Source organism: Neovison vison, chromosome 12 (genome assembly GCF_020171115.1).
Source record: "Neovison vison isolate M4711 chromosome 12, ASM_NN_V1, whole genome shotgun sequence".
In the NCBI taxonomy this organism is placed as follows: domain Eukaryota; kingdom Metazoa; phylum Chordata; class Mammalia; order Carnivora; family Mustelidae; genus Neogale; species Neogale vison.
The window spans coordinates 118109265-118128127 of NC_058102.1; the positions used below are offsets into that span (position 1 = coordinate 118109265).

The following is an 18863-nucleotide window of genomic DNA, read 5'->3' on the forward strand; positions in this document are numbered from 1 at the left end:
TCCGCGAGCGCGCCTCGCCGGCCGGTCACAACTTTACCGCCGCGGGCCGAGCCCGGTCCGCCAGCGGCGCGCACCGCCGGCGCCCGCGCACACGCGCGCACGGACGACACGCAGCCCGCGGCCGCCGCGTCCCGCCGCCGCCGCCGCCGCCCGCCGAGCGCCCGCAGCCCAGCCCGGCTGGAGCCGCGGGGCCCGAGCGACGGCGCCGGCCGGGGCCGCGGCGCGCGGAAGCCACTTTGCACGGTCAGCGCCGGCCACAAGTTTGTTCCTCGGCTCCCGGGGGCCTCCGCGCTGAGGGAGAATAACGCGGAGGGGGCTGAGAGGAGGGGGAGAGGGGAGGCGCCGAGGGGCAAAAGAGTGGGGAAAAGTGCGAAAAGAAGCAACAGCCGCTCCACCCGGGACCAGAAAAGTGGCCGGCCGCGTCCCGGCCGCCCGCCCTGCGCCGGGGATGCGGCGGCTAACGGTCCAAGGAGGCGGCAGGGGCGGCAGGAGCCGCTAGGCGGAGAGAGACCAGGTAAGAGACATAACGGTTCAGGGAGAGCGAGCGGCCGCGGCGCGGCTCCGGCAGCGGCAGCAGCGGAGGGGGGCAGAGAGCACTACTTTCTACTTTCCCACTCCACTTTGCCCGTCTCTGCCCCGGCCGCCCCCAGCCCGGCTCGCCCCCCTCACCCCCGGGGGCGCCCCGGCTGCCCGGCTCCCCCTGACTCCGCTGCTCCCCGGTCCCCTCCGCCACTCACCGTTATTGCGCCGCGGGTTCGCCTGCTTTCTGCGCTTACACCTGGGGCCATCCGCCATGATCCTCTCGCTTGTGTCTAAATGCTCGAGTCACCTCCTCCCCCTCCCTCCCCCTTCCCCCCCACCCCTCCGCCTCCACCCCTCCCCCCTCCCCACCGCACCTGGTTTACGACACTCGCGGCTTTACGACATCACCTTCCTTACACCTAGAGCCGCTCGCTCTACGGCCGGAACCTCGTTGCTAGGGAGAGGACGGTTTGCGGCAACCGTAGAAGCAGCAGAGTTTGAATTGAGGGGAGAGGGAAAAGTTTCCCTCAGGTGTCGTGGGATGGGGGAGGGGGGCGTTGGGAAACTGTGGAGACGCGGTCTGAAGGGCGGCAGGCAGTTGGAGTGAGAAAGGTAAAGTAGGAGGCTCAGCAGCGTTGTGTTTCTTGAACTGGCCACACCCGCCGCGGCTGCCTGGGGCGCGGACGGGTCTGGCTGATCGCTCTCAGGACCCGGTGCTCTCAGAGGTGCCCCCTTGCAGTGACCGGAGCAACCTGTCCTCCGGCTTGGTCAAGGTTGGGCTCCGCTCCCACGCAGCGTGTGTTCTCTCAGCGCATCTTGGGGCGCGGGAGAGGGTCGTGCTCTGGGCTACCCGGGGAGTTCCCAAGCGTGGAGGGAGGGCAGGTTCGGGGAACCGTAGGGACTGATTTGGGAAGCTCGGCCTCTGACGGCGAGGACACGCGGCGTCACGGAGAGACTACCTGACCCCGCAGTTCTGACTCCCTTGCCTGACACGGACGCACGGTTTTCCCCCAAGCAAGCAGGGATGGGAAGTGGCTTCAATTAGATAAAACTTCAGCTGGACCGAAAGAGAGGCGAGAAGTTCCTCTTGCAGGCAACACCGGCGGTGAAGCAGAATGAGTAATACCCACACGGCCCCTGTCTCACTTCCTCATCCGCACCAGGCTCTCACCTGCTGTCACCTCGGCCTCCCCCGCCCCGCCGCCGAGCTGTGGGCCCTCCTCCCTGCTTTCCCCTTAGAGTAGACGGAGAGCGGAGGCGCTGAGACGTAGAGTTAAGGTACTAAGGGGCCATGATTTACTACCTAAATGGGCAGTTATCGCTGAATAGGACCTTAAGGCAAGAGACAAGGGCTGACAAATGTCTTTGAAATTGATAGATTGCCGATCTTATCTCAAGTCTCTCACTTTATACAAGTTTGGGGATTTCTGAAAGACCATATAGATAACACTACAAATAAGAAAGTCAGGTCTTCCGTATTGAGTAGGATTTAGCTTTCCCTCCCAGCCATCCCTCTGCCCCGTTCAGATGAGGCCATGTCTTTGGTACCAGCTTTATAGAATAAATGAGCTGTATTTCAAGTAATTTAGCTGTGAATTAACAATGTAAAAGTTACTGATGGAGGGAAGCCTGGGTGGCTCAGTTGTTAAGCGTCTACCTTCAGCTGGGGCCCTGATCTTAGTTAGGGTCCTGGGGTTGAGCCCCTCACAAGGCTCCGCGCTCAGCGGGAAGCCTGCTTGTGTTTCTTCCTCTCTCGCTGTGTCTCAGTCAAATATATAAATAAAAGATTTTTTAAAAGTTACTGATAGAGAAATTGAGAAAACTGAAATGTGACTTAGAGTATTAGAAATAAGTCACCCAGCACAGTGCTGTCACATTGTAGGTGCTCAATAAATTTGTAATTTTTGCCATGCCTATGGCAAGATTATTATATTAAAATCATCTTTTAAACACTCTAGAAGTTTAGAAGATCCATTAATAATCTCTTCAAACCTTTCAACTGAAATAAATTTACATCTGAAGTCTGGTAATTCAAAATTAGAAAGTTTAATCCTGAATATAGATGAAAATTTTCTCTCCCACATTTTCTTTGGCATTTAGAGAAGTGAATGCATTATTTATTAGTGCATGAAATGTGACTGTAAATATTCTTTGCTATACATTATGTCTATATATCTACTCATCCTCATGCCAAAACCAGAATCATTACTCTTAATGATCATTTTAAGAACAGGCAGTCCTCAATTTCCTTAATACCATGTTAACTGCATTTGTGTATGTCAGAACCAGAACCATGTCCATGTTTTGCTTGGTTCAAGCAGTAATTTTTTCCTACCTCCTAAAAGCTGTACAGTGTTCTTCAGTTGCCTTCTGAGTCCAGCAATTCCTCCCACAACACACAACTTTTTTTTTTATATAGCTACCCTAATTTCCAGTCAGAAAGGGAAAAAAAATACTTTCTAAGTAGAAAGTGTATAACACACATTCTATCTACTCTTAAACTTAGGCAGTATTGCTCCTGTCCTTTTCTCTTTCTGAAGTGCCTGTCCTATACCTCCCTACTAAGCTTCCTTTAATATTCATCCTCTCTTAAAATCAAAGAGACAAAGGGACAAGTAGGTAGTTACTGTCATCCTTGCTTCAATGGTTACTGGTTTAATTAGCTTGGGCTAGACTTTTTTTGTTTTTCATTTCTGTGCCCTCAGAACCTAGTGTAGTACCTAGTTACATAGTAGATGCTCAATAGGGAAATATTTCTTAAATTAATATTCTTGACCTTTCCTATATAAAGTGAGGATTGTTTATCTGCCTTCGTCACATTAGTTGCTAGGAACAGTTGAAGTCATGGATGTAAAAGCTAAATACTATCATTTTTATTTTGCCTTATTTTGAAACTAATTGATTTTGATTTTAGTGTCTCCATAATGCTTTTTCCGCAAATGATTAACTCTGCTCACTCCTGTGTTTTAAATATACATAGGAAATTTGTTGATATCCTAAATCTTATAATATGAAATTTCAGTTTTGTAAAATTCTGGAATAATGATATATATTACAAATTGAATATTTGATTAATACATTTTGTTCACCGTAACATTCCCAAAATTGTTGAAATCTTGACTGAAAAGAAAGCAGATGAAAGTAAATCTCAGAATAAATTGTTGCCTTATGCATATGTGATGGTTGCTTCTTATCTCTTAAATATAACTAAATAATTGGAAAAAATCTTTAGAATAAGTTTAGAAAAGGGAGAACTTTATTAAACTTTATTAAAGTTTACCTTTGTTTAGTCAATTATACCTCAATAAAAAATTTAGGTTCATTTACATCACCATGGTGGGCATACTATTAAGAGTTTAACATGTATCTTTTATCATTGATTTTAGTTGTTATAGTGTCCATATACAATATTTATTCAGTATATGTACTTTTAATTTAAGTGTTAATGAAATGTTTATATTCTGCTTCTAGTGTGCACATGTGCTGAAAGAGGTATTCTGGTAAAAATGAATTATTACAATCTTTTTAAAATTTATAAGGAAAATAAATGGATAGAATATTCAATACTGTTTTTTTTCTATAAATTTTTTTCTATAAATTTTTCATAAACCCTTTGCACCTGCTATTTGCTTTCCAAGTACGGTTCATGTATAACTTAGGATAAAATTTGACATAAAATTCTTTTGAATTTAAAATGTAGATATTTCATGGTGTTCTACATCAAGCATATGATTTTCTCATACCTCACTTCCTGAACACATTTGGGAAGTATAACTTATAATATGATTTTATAATCTCCATCAAAATAAGAAGTTGGTTGTTTTCATCGGAAGATAACATTAATTACATCAGGTAAATTAATTCCATTGCTTTGTAATTTTAATTTTAGAGCTTTGAAAGAAAAAGAATAAATTTGACATAGGTCACCCATCAAAGTATAGAATTTAGAAGTCCCATAATGTTGCCCTTCATTCCTTAGCTCAAAAGTGACTCTGGACATGGAGTTCACAATGAGACAAAAAAGGGCAATGGTAGTTTAACTGCTGCAGTTTGACCAAATTCTACAGTCGCTGAGTCAGGAAGGAAACATGACAACAGAGTGATCCAGAACCAACAGCTGCCTTTGGGACCCACACCAACTCTTCTAATAAAGTCTTCCAGGAGGTAATAATAGGGACAAATGGTTTCTCCAAACCTCCATGTGGTTTTATTATATATTGCACCATAAAATGTTTTTTTTTCCTTTTGGATATAAGTCTCTTATTTTTAATATAAGTCAATGAAATGCTAACACACAGAGCTTCTTATTTGGGGGGCATTTTTTTCAGGAACATGTCTAATATGGACAGATGTAAGTATAAATAAATGTAGAAAAAATATGTTTGGAGGGTGTTAATGAACATCCAAAAACTAAAGCTAATCTTTCCATAAAATCACAGTAATTAATATGATTGTTTTCAAAGGCTACCTTCATGGAAGATAGTTTCTTTTAGAACATGTTTAACATTTTTTTTTGTATACTTGACAACTATAGGTAAATTAAAGAGCTATGTGCATATTCTGGATTTCAGTGAATTTACCTTATCAGGGATCTGATACCTGGTTTCTACTGCTGATTTTCCCCCCTCTTGTCTCCATGTATGTCTTTTCTATGGCATCTTGATTTTTTTTTTTAAGCAGCTGACTGCTTCTGTGACAGAGTAGAGCTATTTCATTGACCTATAAGTCCACAGATCCTCAGTTACAGTCACTGCCACTTTTCATTCCTTGGAGTATACATTTTTTTTAAAATATTAGCAGTCAGTAAAAGGTTTTCAATGTCCCACAATTGTGTTAAGCTCACATGAAAAAGTTGGCAATAAGAAACACCCTGTGTTGAAATATATCCACAACTTTAACATCCTTGGTCAGACCCTTCTCATTCTTTCATATGCCTCTATTTCTAGCTCACTCTCTTTATCCTAATTACATAAATAGATCACAGACTCTGCCCCTCTCCACTGGTTTATGTTTTAATCATTCTCTTCATCTTTCTCTATGCCAGGTCTAACATACCTATTTGGATCAATTCCTTTCTTTCTTTGTTCAAAGTATTTTGAGTCATCCCAACTCTGTAAAATGCTTTGATTTTTCATATTCTGTTTTTTCCTTGTCCCTCAAAGTCTATTCTCTGCATTTCTATGTTCTTAGAGGATAATTTTTATGGACCACACCACCCAGGATCCTTTGCCTTCTGGTTTCTGTTTGGTTTCAACCAATTTGGAGGCCTTGGCAAATGATCACAGGAAGGAAAGAGAGAGAGAGGTCAGGATATTTATTTCACCTTTCCCCATACTGCCCCCCCCCCGCCTGTTTGTGGCTTTTGGCAGTAACTTCATTCCTCTACCTAAGGCCATGGTTCTAGTCATACAACCCTATCTCATGGCAGGTCTTGGCAGGCTCCAGCAACTGCTTCCCTTTGTCCCTTCAGACCTAGGGATGGCAATGGTGTCCTCATGTTATGAGTCCTTGGGGACTTTATTCCCTATTGGTTCCCCTAAAGCCTGCCCACATCTCTGTAAATAGTCTCTTCATCAATCTCTCTTCAGTTTACCCTTTGAGTGTGCCATTTGCTTCCTGCCAGGCCCCTCAATAGTATACATAGAGAAATAAAATACATTTACCCTTATTTATCAATCCAGAATTTTATTTCTATTGATCACAATACCAAAGTTTGAATATGATATAAATATATCATTCAGTGACTAAGTATATACTCATCTACTGTTTGTACATGCAAAATCTGACAAATACTTAGAAATATTCCAGAGTCTATTACATAGTAATTATTCAGTAACTATTTGTAGAATGAAGGCCTCTGTGCTAGTGATAAGAAATCTAAGAGAGACTGCTTTTATATAATCAAAACATGAAGGGGAAAAGAAAATCTTAATACCACAGTATTAAGGTGGAGATAGCTGTTGTCTCCAGTATGTTTCTTCTTAATAATGGAACCCTCCCCTCCTACCTATGGCTACTTGAATGGTCTTTTCACGAATCTAGGTGTTACTGTGCTACTCAGTTCTGGCCAGTGAGATACAAGTGGAGGTGATGTGGGCAATGTCGAGGAAGTCTGTCCTTCGAAAGGAGATGGTTCATCATTCTTTCTCTTCTTGCTGGTTTGAATCAGAACTGCTAGCTAGAGATTCTTAAGATTAAGAAAGGTAGAGCAACAAGATTGAAGGGGCCTGAGTCCTTGACACGATAGAATACCATAACTAACCCTAGACTTCTTACTTCCAGATCTCTTTAATTTAGAGAGAAATAAACATGTTCTTTAAGCCACCATTATCTTGGATTTCCTGTTGTAGGCAGCCCAAGTTAATCCTGTTTGATACAGGTATGTATATCAGTTTCCTATTGTTAGGACAAAAAATTATCACAAAGTTAGTGGCTTAAAATAACATCCATTATCTTACAGTTCTTGAAGTCAGAAGTGCAAAATGGGTCTCACCAGGCTAAACTCAAGGTTTTGGTAGGATTAGTTTCCTCCAGAAGGCTCTAGGAGGGGCTCTTTCTTTACCTTTTCCAGCCTCTTGGGGCTACCCACATTCCTTGGCTTATGGCTCCTTCCTCTGTCTTCAAAGCCAGCAACATTGGGCCAATTTCTTTTGCTGTCAGCTTACTAGTTCTTTATATTTCTGTCTCCCCCTTCTATTTTTAAGGGCATTTGTGATTAAATTAGGTCCACCCAGATAATTCAGGGTATCTCCACATTTCAGGATCAGCTGATCGACAAACTTAATTGCATGTGCAACCTTAATTCCCACATAATCTAACATATTCACAGGTTCTGGGAATTAGGGCATAGACATCTTTGGAGGCCACTGTTCTGCCTACCAAAGTATGCAGGCTTTAAGTTTCATGATAAATATTTTTATTGATTTATTTGTTCATCTTTAATTTATAAACAGCTTTAAAGCATTATGGTAATTGGTCATTACTTTTAATGTAACATTTAGCATTGTGCCACGTAGGAGTTTTAATAATTATTCATTAGTTCATTTATTTAATTGCTGTTCTCGTGCATATTCTATGTGACAGATGCTATGTGGGGGCTATAAATGCTTCATACACTTCTTTTTTTTTTTATTTCTAAAATGGGTTTCTTTTTTTTTTTTCCCCATTTATTTATTTTCAGAAAAACAGTATTCATTATTTTTTCACCACACCCAGTGCTCCATGCAAGCTGTGCCCTCTATAATACCCACCACTTGGTACCCCAACCTCCCACCCCCCCGCCACTTCAAACCCCTCAGACTGTTTTTCAGAGTCCATAGTCTCTCATGGTTCACCTCCCCTTCCAATTTACCCAAATTCCCTACTCCTCTCTAACGCCCCTTGTCCTCCATGCTATTGGTTATGCTCCACAAATGAGTGAAACCATATGATAATTGACTCTCTCTGCTTGACTGATTTCACTCAGCATAATCTCTTCCAGTCCCGTCCATGTTGCTACAAAAGTTGGATATTCGTCCTTTCTGATGGAGGCATAATACTCCATAGTGTATATGGACCACATCTTCCTTATCCATTCATCCGTTGAAGGGCATCTTGGTTCTTTCCATAGTTTGGCGACCGTGGCCATTGCTGCTATAAACATTGGGGTACAGATGGCCCTTCTTTTCACGACATCTGTATCTTTGGGGTAAATACCCAGGAGTGCAATTGCAGGATCATAGGGAAGCTCTATTTTTAATTTCTTGAGGAATCTCCACACTGTTCTCCAAAGAGGCTGCACCAACTTGCATTCCCACCAACAGTGTAAGAGGGTTCCCCTTTCTCCACATCCTCTCCAACACATGTTGTTTCCTGTTTTGTTAATTTTGGCCATTCTAACTGGTGTAAGGTGATATCTCAATGTGGTTTTAATTTGAATCTCCCTGAGGGCTAATGATGATGAGCATTTTTTCATGTGTCTGATAGCCATTTGTATGTCTTGATTGGAGAAGTGTCTGTTCATATCTTCTGCCCATTTTTTGATGTGTTTGTCTGTTTCGTGTGGGTTGAGTTTGAGGAGTTCATTGTAGATCCTGGATATCAACCTTTTGTCTGTACTGTCATTTGCAAATATCTTCTCCCATTCCGTGGGTTGCCTCTTTGTTTTTTTGACTGTTTCCTTTGCTGTGCAGAAGCTTTTCATTTTGATGAAGTCCCAGAAGTTTATTTTCGCTTTTGTTTCCTTTGCCTTTGGAGACGTATCTTGAAAGAAGTTGCTGTGGCTGATATCAAAGAGATTACTGCCTATGTTCTCCTCTAAGATTCTGATAGATTCCTGTCTCACATTGAGGTCTTTTATCCATTTTGAGTTGATCTTTGTGTACGGTGTAAGAGAATGGTCGAGTTTCATTCTTCTACATATAGCTGTCCAGTTTTCCCAGCACCATTTATTGAAGAGACTGTCTTTTTTCCACTGTATATTTTTTCCTGTTTTGTCGAAGATTAAGTGACCATAGAGTTGAGGGTCCATATCAGGGCTCTCTACTCTGTTCCACTGGTCTATGTGTCTGTTTTTATGCCACTACCATGCTGTCTTGGTGATCACAGCTTTGTAATAAAGCTTGAAATCAGGTAAGGTGATGCCGCCAGCTTTATTTTTGTTTTTCAACATTTCCTTAGCGATTCGGGGTCTCTTCTGATTCCATACAAATTTTAGGATTATTTGCTCCAGCTCTTTGAAGAATGCCGGTGGAATTTTGATCGGAATGGCATTAAAAGTATAGATTGCTCTAGGCAGTATAGACATTTTAACAATGTTTATTCTTCCAATCCAAGAGCATGGAATGGTCTTCCATCTTTTTGTGTCTTCTTCAATTTCTTTCATGAGTGTTCTATAGTTCCTCAAGTATAGATCCTTTACCTCTTTAGTTAGGTTTATTCCCAGGTATCTTATGGTTCTTGGTGCTATAGTAAATGGAATCGATTCTCTAATTTCCCTTTCTGTATTTTCATTGTTAGTGTATAAGAAAGCCACTGATTTCTGCACATTGACTTTGTATCCTGCCACGCTGCTGAATTGCTGTAAATCCAGAACACACCAGCTGTCTCTACACCTTAAAGAACTGGAGGATCAACAACAAATCAAACCAACTCCACACATAAGAAGGGAAATCATCAAGATTAGAGCTGAGATCAATGAGGGAGAAACCAGAGATACAGTAGAACGTATCAATGAAACTAGAAGCTGGTTTTTTGAAAGAATCAATAAGATCGATAAGCCACTGGCTACACTAATCCGAAAGAAAAGAGAGAAATCCCAAATTCATAAAATTATGAATGAAAAGGGAGAGATCACAACTAACGCCAAGGAAGTAGAAACAATCATCAGAAGTTATTACGAACAGTTATATGCCAATAAGCTTAGCAACCTAGATGAAATGGATGCATTCCTGGAAAAATATAAACTACCAAAATTGAACCAGGAAGAAATCGACAACCTGAATAGACCGATATCTAATAACGAGATTGAAGCAGTGATCAAAAATCTCCCAAAAAACAAGAGCCCAGGACCTGATGGATTCCCTGGGGAATTCTACCAAACCTTCAAAGAAGAAAGAACACCTATTCTCCTGAAGCTGTTTCAAAAAATTGAAGCAGAAGGAAAATTTCCAGACTCTTTCTATGAGGCCAGCATTACCCTGATCCCCAAACCAGGCAAGGACCATACCAAAAAGGAGAATTTCAGACCAATATCACTGATGAATATGGATGCTAAGATTCTCAACAAGATCCTAGCCAACAGGATCCAACAACACATTAAAAAGATTATCCACCATGATCAGGTGAGATTCATCCCTGGGCTACAAGGATGGTTCAACATTCGTAAATCAATCAATGTGATACAACAAATTAATATGAGAAGAGAGAAGAACCACATGGTCCTCTCAATTGATGCAGAGAAAGCATTTGACAAAATCCAACATCCGTTCCTGATTAAAACGCTTCAAAGTATAGGGATAGAGGGAACATTCCTGAACCTCATCAAATCTATCTATGAAAGACCCACAGCAAATATCATCCTCAATGGGAAAAAGCTTGCAGCCTTCCCATTGAGATCAGGAACAAGACAAGGATGCCCACTTTCACCACTCTTGTTCAACATAGTATTAGAAGTCCTAGCAACAGCAATCAGACAACAGAGAGAAATAAAAGGTATCCAAATTGGTAATGAAGAAGTCAAACTCTCTCTCTTCGCAGATGACATGATTCTTTATATGGAAAACCCAAAAGCTTCATACACTTCTTGACCTCAAGAAGTGCAGAAAGAAATGGATCGACAAAAAGACTGTTTAAATAAATGTCCGGGAGATCTAGTATACAAAGGAGAGACAACTCGCCTAAAGTCAAGTAAGTCTTTCTTAGAGAAGGATAGAATTTATTGGGAAAATGAGGGAAGGCTGTTAAAGGCAGAAGTTACAACATATGCAGACCCCTCCAGATGAAAGTGTGATGTTTTGGGGGCAGAAGATCCAAGAGAAGAAGAGCATCAAATAAAAGGAATACTTATTCCAGATGAGGCTGCAGAAGTGGGTAAACAGGAAACAGATCACATAAAGATTTTAAGGATTGGGGACCCTGTACAGAAAGCAATTGTAATCCATGAAAGGGTTTTTAAAAAGTCAAGAGTGTCCAAATTATGTAAGTATTCTGATGGTGGGGGGATAGCAAGAGAAGCAGAAGAAAAGTGAACAGAACAGCATTCATCAATGGAACTTTAATTCAAGTTTTTTTCCTCTTGTATAATCATTTATAAAGGAATAACTTAGCCATAACTAAAAGCCATACAAGATGAGACTGTCCGAAATGAAGCACAGGTGAAGAATAACGTTTTTAGATTATATTAACAAATAGATAATACTATTGTTAAATTGTAAGCAACATAAACCATACTTAATATTTGTAATGTTTATAATAATAAATTGTTTCAGGTTGGACTCCTAAAACTGTCTTGCTACATGCCAGGTCCTCAAAATTATATGATAAGTGAATGTTTTAAAAGACTTTTAAAAAAAAGTGCACAAGCACTTTTGTGAAGAGCAAATGAGATCTTGTATGTGATGTGTTTTTACATGGTTCCTGGCACGTGATAAATAGTAAACAATAGGTAATACAGCAAAAGCAAATTTTTAGACAAAGATCAGAGCCAGATATTCGGAGCATAACCCACACCATACCTTTCTGTTCCACAAGGCTAAAATACAATTTTTATCCCTGAAAATGTCAGTTCAGGCATAGGTGGAATGATTCTAATAAAGGACAAAAGGAAAAGGTGAGATTAACTTGTTGTTTAGCATTAGTTGGAATATTTGATATATCATTTAGAGATACTGTTGGCTTCCATTAACTATATTATCTAAGGAATTGTCTGCACGGTAAGTAAACTTACTACCCTAGCATAAATAACACTATTTTCAATGTAATTAGATGGCAAGAACATTTTTTAAAATAAAAGCTAGAGATTATTATAGAAGAACTATTAAATCTGTCTTAGTTTTATTTCCTGGTTTGTGTGGAACAGACACCAATTCAGATAGAAGTTCATGATATATTTTTTTTCCCACAGCATCCAAGAGTAGGAGAACAATCAGGTATCCTAGGTAAAGAGTTGAATTACCTTTAGATAGACAGAACCTCTCCACCTCTTACCTCTGCATCTCCGCACTTCTACTTTCTTTCAGGACTTACCACTGTGCACGAAGGTGGTATCGACTTAAAAGAGGTATGAAAAGACACCTAAATGTGCCCACTATAAAATTACACAATACTTAGAGGAAAAGAAACCGTCCCTATTCCTACCCTAAGACTAGTATTATTCAGTGCTTTTTTCACTAATATAGTTTATATAGTTGCAGTGATGCTTAGTTCTCATACACGTATGGGAACTACATGAAATTTAGTATTCTGCCTTTTCACTTAACATACCACACACCTTTTCCTATATAGGCACATAACCTTACACTTGAAATTTTTTTTTACTTGGCTAGAATATTCCTCAAATTGGAATTTACTAAATTTACTAAACCAGTTACATATTATTGAACATTTGAATCACTTCCATTTTTTGTTTTATGAATAATGAACACTGTTGTAGTATAGTTTTTGATCATTTCCTGGGGAAATAGTCTCAGAACTGGAATTATTTAGTCAACAGGAATAAATATGGTTGTATCTTTTTAAGCTTATTGTCAGCTTGTTTTTGCAAAGGATCATACCAATGTATGATGCCACTGGAAATACATGAGATTGTCTCACCATGATTAAAAAATTTTCGAAATTTGTAGCTTATTTTCTAGAATGGATGAACTTTGCATTCCCACAGTAGGGAGGTTCCTCAAAAAGTTAAAAATAGAACTACTCTGAAAGCCAGCAGTTGTACTACTAGGTATTTACCCAAAGGACACAATACTGATTCTAAGGGATACGTGTACCCCAGTGTTTATAGAAACAATTTATCAAAAATAGCCAAATTATAGAAAGAACCTAAATGGCCATTGACTGATGAATGGATAAAGATGTGGAAGGGGTGCATATATATCTATATCTGTATATGTCGTGGAATACTACTCACCCATTAAAAAAGAATGAAATCTTGCCATTTGCACAGCATGGTTGGAGCTAAGAAAGTATTATACTAAATGAAGTAAGTTGTTCAGAGAAAGACAAACACCATATGATTTCATTCATATGTATAATTTAAGAAACGGAAGAGATGAGCATAGGGGAAGAAAAAAAAGGCAAACCAGCAAACAGACTCTTAATTATTGAGAACAAACTGAATGCTGGGGGGAAGTTGAAGTATGAGTTAAATGGGTGCTGGGTATTAGGAGGGCACTTGGGATGAGTACCCAGTGTTATATTGAAGTGATGAATCACTAAACTCTACACCTAAAACTAGTGTTGTGCTGTATGTTACTAACTAGAACTTAAATAAAAATTTGAAAAGAAAAGATATTGGTAGTTTATTTACACTGATTGTAAACATGAATTGCCTAATGGTTTAGAATATGTACATAGGAAAACACATAAATGTGTATTAAATTCCATACTGAATTAAACCAATAATCATTTCAGTTCTGGATCTTGCAACCTCTTCAAGCTCTTTTATGCCTAGTATTACAAAACAAAAACAAAAACAAAAAAAATTTATTTAAAATACCCTTGCTGAAAGAAGAGTTTGTATTTCATTTAGCTTCTAATTGAATTTATCACTAGATTTTTAAATTAATGTCTAACAAAATAACCATCCTTAGAATTGTTCTAAGTTTCAAATTCCTGCTAGCTCTTCTGCAATAATCAATTAACTGCAAAGATTCCTGTTATATGCTGGCAAAAGTTAACCATTTTAGAATTCTTGGGTAAGTGTAATTGACTGCAAAATAAATTGGAAAGTAATTCAAAGGAATTTCTAGGAATACTATGCAATCATTTAGGAAGGATGAAGCAGCTAATCTGAAAAGCTCTTAAAAGGTTAAAAATAAAGTCCGGTAGAAAGGAAAGGTAAAGAACAGTGTGTATATAGTTTTCTACCATTTACTACATGCACACACAAACACACTATTATGCATACCCAAACGTGTAAATGCATAGATTTTCTGTGGGAGGGCACATATAGCAGTGTTTGCCTCTAAAGAGGAGTTCTGGGAGACTAAAGCTCAAGAAAGAGAAACTTACTTTGTACATATCTTCATATTTTTTGAATTTTGTATTGTGAACACATCCAAAACTATGAATAATGGTAATTTTTAATAATGGATACAAAGGGCTAAAGAATCCTTCTAAAACTTTTTTTGGGCATAAGGTTATTCCCTAAGGGGTGATAGTTGTAAAGTAGAAAGACTGCAGTACTCAAAATTATCCCATTCACTAGTTCATTTATTCAGCTACTATTCTTGTGCATATTCTATGTGACAGATGCTATGTGGGACTATAAATGCTTCATACACTTTTTGACCTCAAGAAGTTCAGAAAGAAACAGATTAACAAAAATACTGTTTAAATAAATGTCCAGGAGATTTACTATACAAAGGAGATACATCTAAACTAACCTGGAGTCAAGTAAGTCTTTCTTGGAGAAGGATAGAATTTGTCAGGAAGATGAGGGAAGAATGTTAAATGCAGAAATTATAGCATATGCAGACTCCTCCAGGTGAAAGTACAGTGTTTTGGGTACAGAGGATCCAATAAAATAAGAGCATCAAATAAAAGGAATACTTTTTACAAATGAGGCTGCAGAAGTGGGTAAACAGGTGGAATTAATCTTGCTGATCTTGAAATGGGGAGATATCCTGAATTATCTGGGTGGACTTAATTCAATCAAAAATGCCCTTAAAAAGAGAAGAGGGAGGCAGAAATAGAATTAGTGAGCTGACAATAGGAGAAGGACTCTCTCTGTCCAGTGTTGCTCTCTCTGTCCAGTGTTGCTTGCTTTGAAGATAGAAGGGGCCATGACCCAAGGAATGTAGGTGGCCCCAAAGAAGACCAAGAAAGATTCCCCCCCTAGACCCTTCTGGAGGAACCTAATCCTACCAAAACCTTGAGTTTAGCCTGGTAAGACCCATTTTCGACTTTTGACTTCTGTCTTATCTTCTATAAGATAATATATTTGTGTTATTTTAAGCCATTAAGTTTGTGATAATTTTTTGCAGTAACATTAGGAAACTCCTATATATACCTATATCAAACAGGATTAACTTTGGCTGCCTACAACAGAAAATCTAAGGTAATGGTGACTTAAAAAAGATGTTTCTCTCTATATTAAAGCGATTCCATTTAAAGCTGTAGAGACATAGTCAATTCTTAGCCCTGCTAACAGGCAGAGGCATAGCATGGTCTGACAAAATCACAGATCTCTGTTAGCCAATATTTATACTTTTAATTCATATCTAAACCTTACAATTCTGGCCAATTTTCTATTTTGCTGATTTTCTATGGCAAGTTCTTAATCTCAGGTGGCTTTTCTTGCTCTCCTCTATCAAGATTGCCTTCAAGTAGCAAAGGGCACTTAGGAAATGGAAGAATACTTTCACTATTAACAAAAGAATGAATGAATGAATGGGATTTGAGGGTCCACACTCAACTCTTTCCTATGGGTATAACCTTGGATATACCTCCCTAAGGTCTCTGACTCTGAACCTGAGTTCCTTCTCTGCAAAATCAAATCTAATTTCTCTACATACACCAAAAATTCCCTACATATTGACAGGGGTTTGGTGAGTGTCACATGAGATCATGTATGGGAAAGTTATTTTAAAAACTGTAAGACATAGAATTTTGAATTTTTATTGTACAAACCTGCTAGATCAACATAATTCTCTCTAGAGTCAAATACTCATGAATTTTGAATAATTGACTCTCTTGTATTTTATGACAGCCCCTATGATACTAACTCATTTGAGTAACATGAATTATTTTTTTAAAAATAACGATTTTTTTTTTACTTCTTCCTCTTGTTCACACCATGATGGAGTTAAAATGTCAAAAACAGGTCTGAATTGACATGGAATATCAAATACTTGGCTATTACATTAAATCTGCCTTGATACAGTTTTTAAAAATATTTGCTTTTTATTTCATAAGGTGTTTGCAAAGGACTGGTTTTGGTTTTATGACCAGTTTTGTCTTTGAAATTATCTACTTAGATTTTGAAAAACTGTCAAATGCAATTGAATTTAAGCAAGTTTTTCTTTCTAGGTAGCTTCATGAAGTGTTTTTACAGATCATAAAAATGTCCACAAAGAGCCAAATTATTGCTTTATTCCTACATTTGATATTGCTTTACACTGTTGCTGTATATATATAGATAATTATGTTGTTTCACCCTCAGAAACCATATTTTAATAGTTATAGCTGAATTTATTCCTAGTTAAAATAGTATATAAAGCATGCACATTTAGAGTCAACATTATTCTGTGTGTTTTGCTATTACAACTAACGATTTACATTATTTTAATGTTGTAAATAGCTGTGGAATCTAGTCATTTTGTGTGTTACTGAATTCTTTACTGTCATTAAATAAATATCTTTTCTCTTTAGTAGCTCAACTTATTTCCTGAATCTACCCATATGATATTGTGCTTTTGATCTGTTAAAGTCACCAATAAATATGTTACTGTTTTTCAAATAATGTCGTAGTAGGATGAAGAATTTTCTGGTGGGTATTTTCATTAGCTAACTGGTAACATTTTTAGTAAATGCCAAAAGTAATATATGATTATAAAATATCATATGTTCAGCATCAACTTTATAAATAGCAGAAATGAATAGTAGAAGATATTACTCAGATATTGTCTGTTAAAGAAAAAAACTAAAAACGTTGACTCTATGAGAAAAATACTAGTTTTTTGAGATGATTGAATAAATTGATTATAGTTCTTCACTATTTTACTTTATTTTTTGTGTTTATAGAGGAAAATGCAACCTGATTTTTTTTCCTTATTACCTAATTTACTTATATTTTTGTCCTCCCTTGAAATCAAGTTCTTCAGTCTTCGGGTATGTTATGGACATGCATCAGACTACTAAAATCCACTTTTGGTGGTTGACGTTGGTTTCAAATCCTGTCCTTGTTGCATCAGCTCTCCTTTCAGTGCTAGACAGCGTGGACTGACCAAAAGACTATCAACCCCACAAAAGCATTTGATGCAAAGAATTTGACAACCCATTAGCTAGAAAACCATCATCTGAATAATTCAAAATCGATTGAAGCTTTTCCCCCCATATGTAAAATTGTTCTGTCATTCCCTTCATTTTTTGCATTCCTGCTTTGTATAGCCTTGGGAAGCATAGATCAGTGATGTAGCAGTAAAAGACATCATGATACCAAATAAGAAATGAGGACTTGGGAGATGCTTCGGACCTCTTAATTTTCAGGCCACTTGATAGCAGATACAGTTCATTACACAGGAAAATTGCTTGATCTTGGAAAAAGAGGGTGCTGGAGGTGAGGGAAAATGAGTTAGTCACCAATACGGTTCACCTTGCAATTCAGTCATTTAGATCTAACTAGAGAATGATTGCTGTCATGTTCCAGATAAAGAATGAAATCTCTTCTCAGAACAAAATGGTGAATCACATATCCCCTGTTTAGATTCTAGGATAAAAAAGTAAAAGAAGGAAATAGTTTGCGTATGTTAATACACACCAATTTTAATAGAGAATGTACTCTTTTAGAGCCTTTATAATTACTACATATGGTTTTATTTGAGCTTTATTATGACATTAGTAGATATTATTTCCATCTCTTATGTATAGAGAGACCAATTCAGAGGCTCCAGTCACCCAGTTCATATAGACTGGAACTCAAATTTAGATTCCATGTGTAAATTCTGTTGTGCTCAGTAAACAAAATATCCAGGGCTGTCCAAAGACAAGATTTTAAAGCATAAACCTTTATTCTAAAGCATAAAATTAATATTCAGAAAAAGAATTGTGAATATTCTTTTTACTGAATATTCTGTTATATGTTCAATATTTCTATAAATTTTCTCATGCAAAACTTTTGAGTGGCATATAATTCTTTCTACACTTCATTTTCTTTGTTTATTGAACATAAAACATTCCCTCCTGCCCCCTTTCAGAAGACCTTTTTCCTTACTTCCCAGTCTCTTTCCCTCCCATCTTTTTCCTTATTCCCCAGTCACCATCCCTCCCCACTTGCCCTGATGACCCACCACAAATTTTACCAGCTTTATTTCATAATCAGTTGCTCTGTGTCTTGTCTCTCATTCCATATTATAAACTCATTTATGATAGAGACCATGGCTAATAATTCCTGCTATAGTGATGGCCATATCTGGAAAAAATATATATTTTAAATACCTTTTATGATAGATAACTACCATCTATGGCTGGTATAAGAAGAGGATCCTGGGAGGCCTGGGTGGCTCAGTTGATTAAGCAGCTGACTTGATTTCAGCTCAGGTCATGATCTCAGAGTCCTGGGATCTAGCTCTAGTTCAGGCTCCGCACTCAGCAAAGAATCTGCTCGGGGATTCTCTTTTCCTTGCCTTCTGCCCCTCCCCCCACTCGCTTGGGCACATGTGCTCTCTCTCTAAAATAAATCTCTAAAAAAAAAGCGACGATCCTAATTGGATGCTAATATGGAAAGAGACCACAGTTTTCTTCAGTGTACTTGGTAACCTGAACTTAACCCAATAGGAAACAAAAGAGCTGAAAAAGTAGTACCCTTTTTTAAATGAGCTGCCAGGGATTAGCCATCACATTTTAGTACCATTATATATGGTATTATGATATTAGTATACCTGAGTTCTGAGAGCCAAAGAAGAAAAGACTGATTCTTGAAG

At 38.5% G+C, this 18863-nt stretch overlaps 1 protein-coding gene across 3 annotated transcripts in view; it reads right to left on the reverse strand.

The window, feature by feature from the left end:
- ZEB1 (zinc finger E-box binding homeobox 1) overlaps window positions 1–824 on the reverse strand; it is a 189129-nt gene extending 188305 nt beyond the window's left edge. For all 3 annotated transcript variants that reach the window (XM_044228911.1, XM_044228912.1, XM_044228910.1), the window contains exon 1: window positions 738–824. In XM_044228911.1, the coding sequence (XP_044084846.1) occupies window positions 738–795 (58 nt within the window). In that variant the 5' untranslated portion in view covers window positions 796–824. The remainder of the gene's footprint in view (window positions 1–737) is intronic.
- Window positions 825–18863: the final 18039 nt, after the last annotated feature.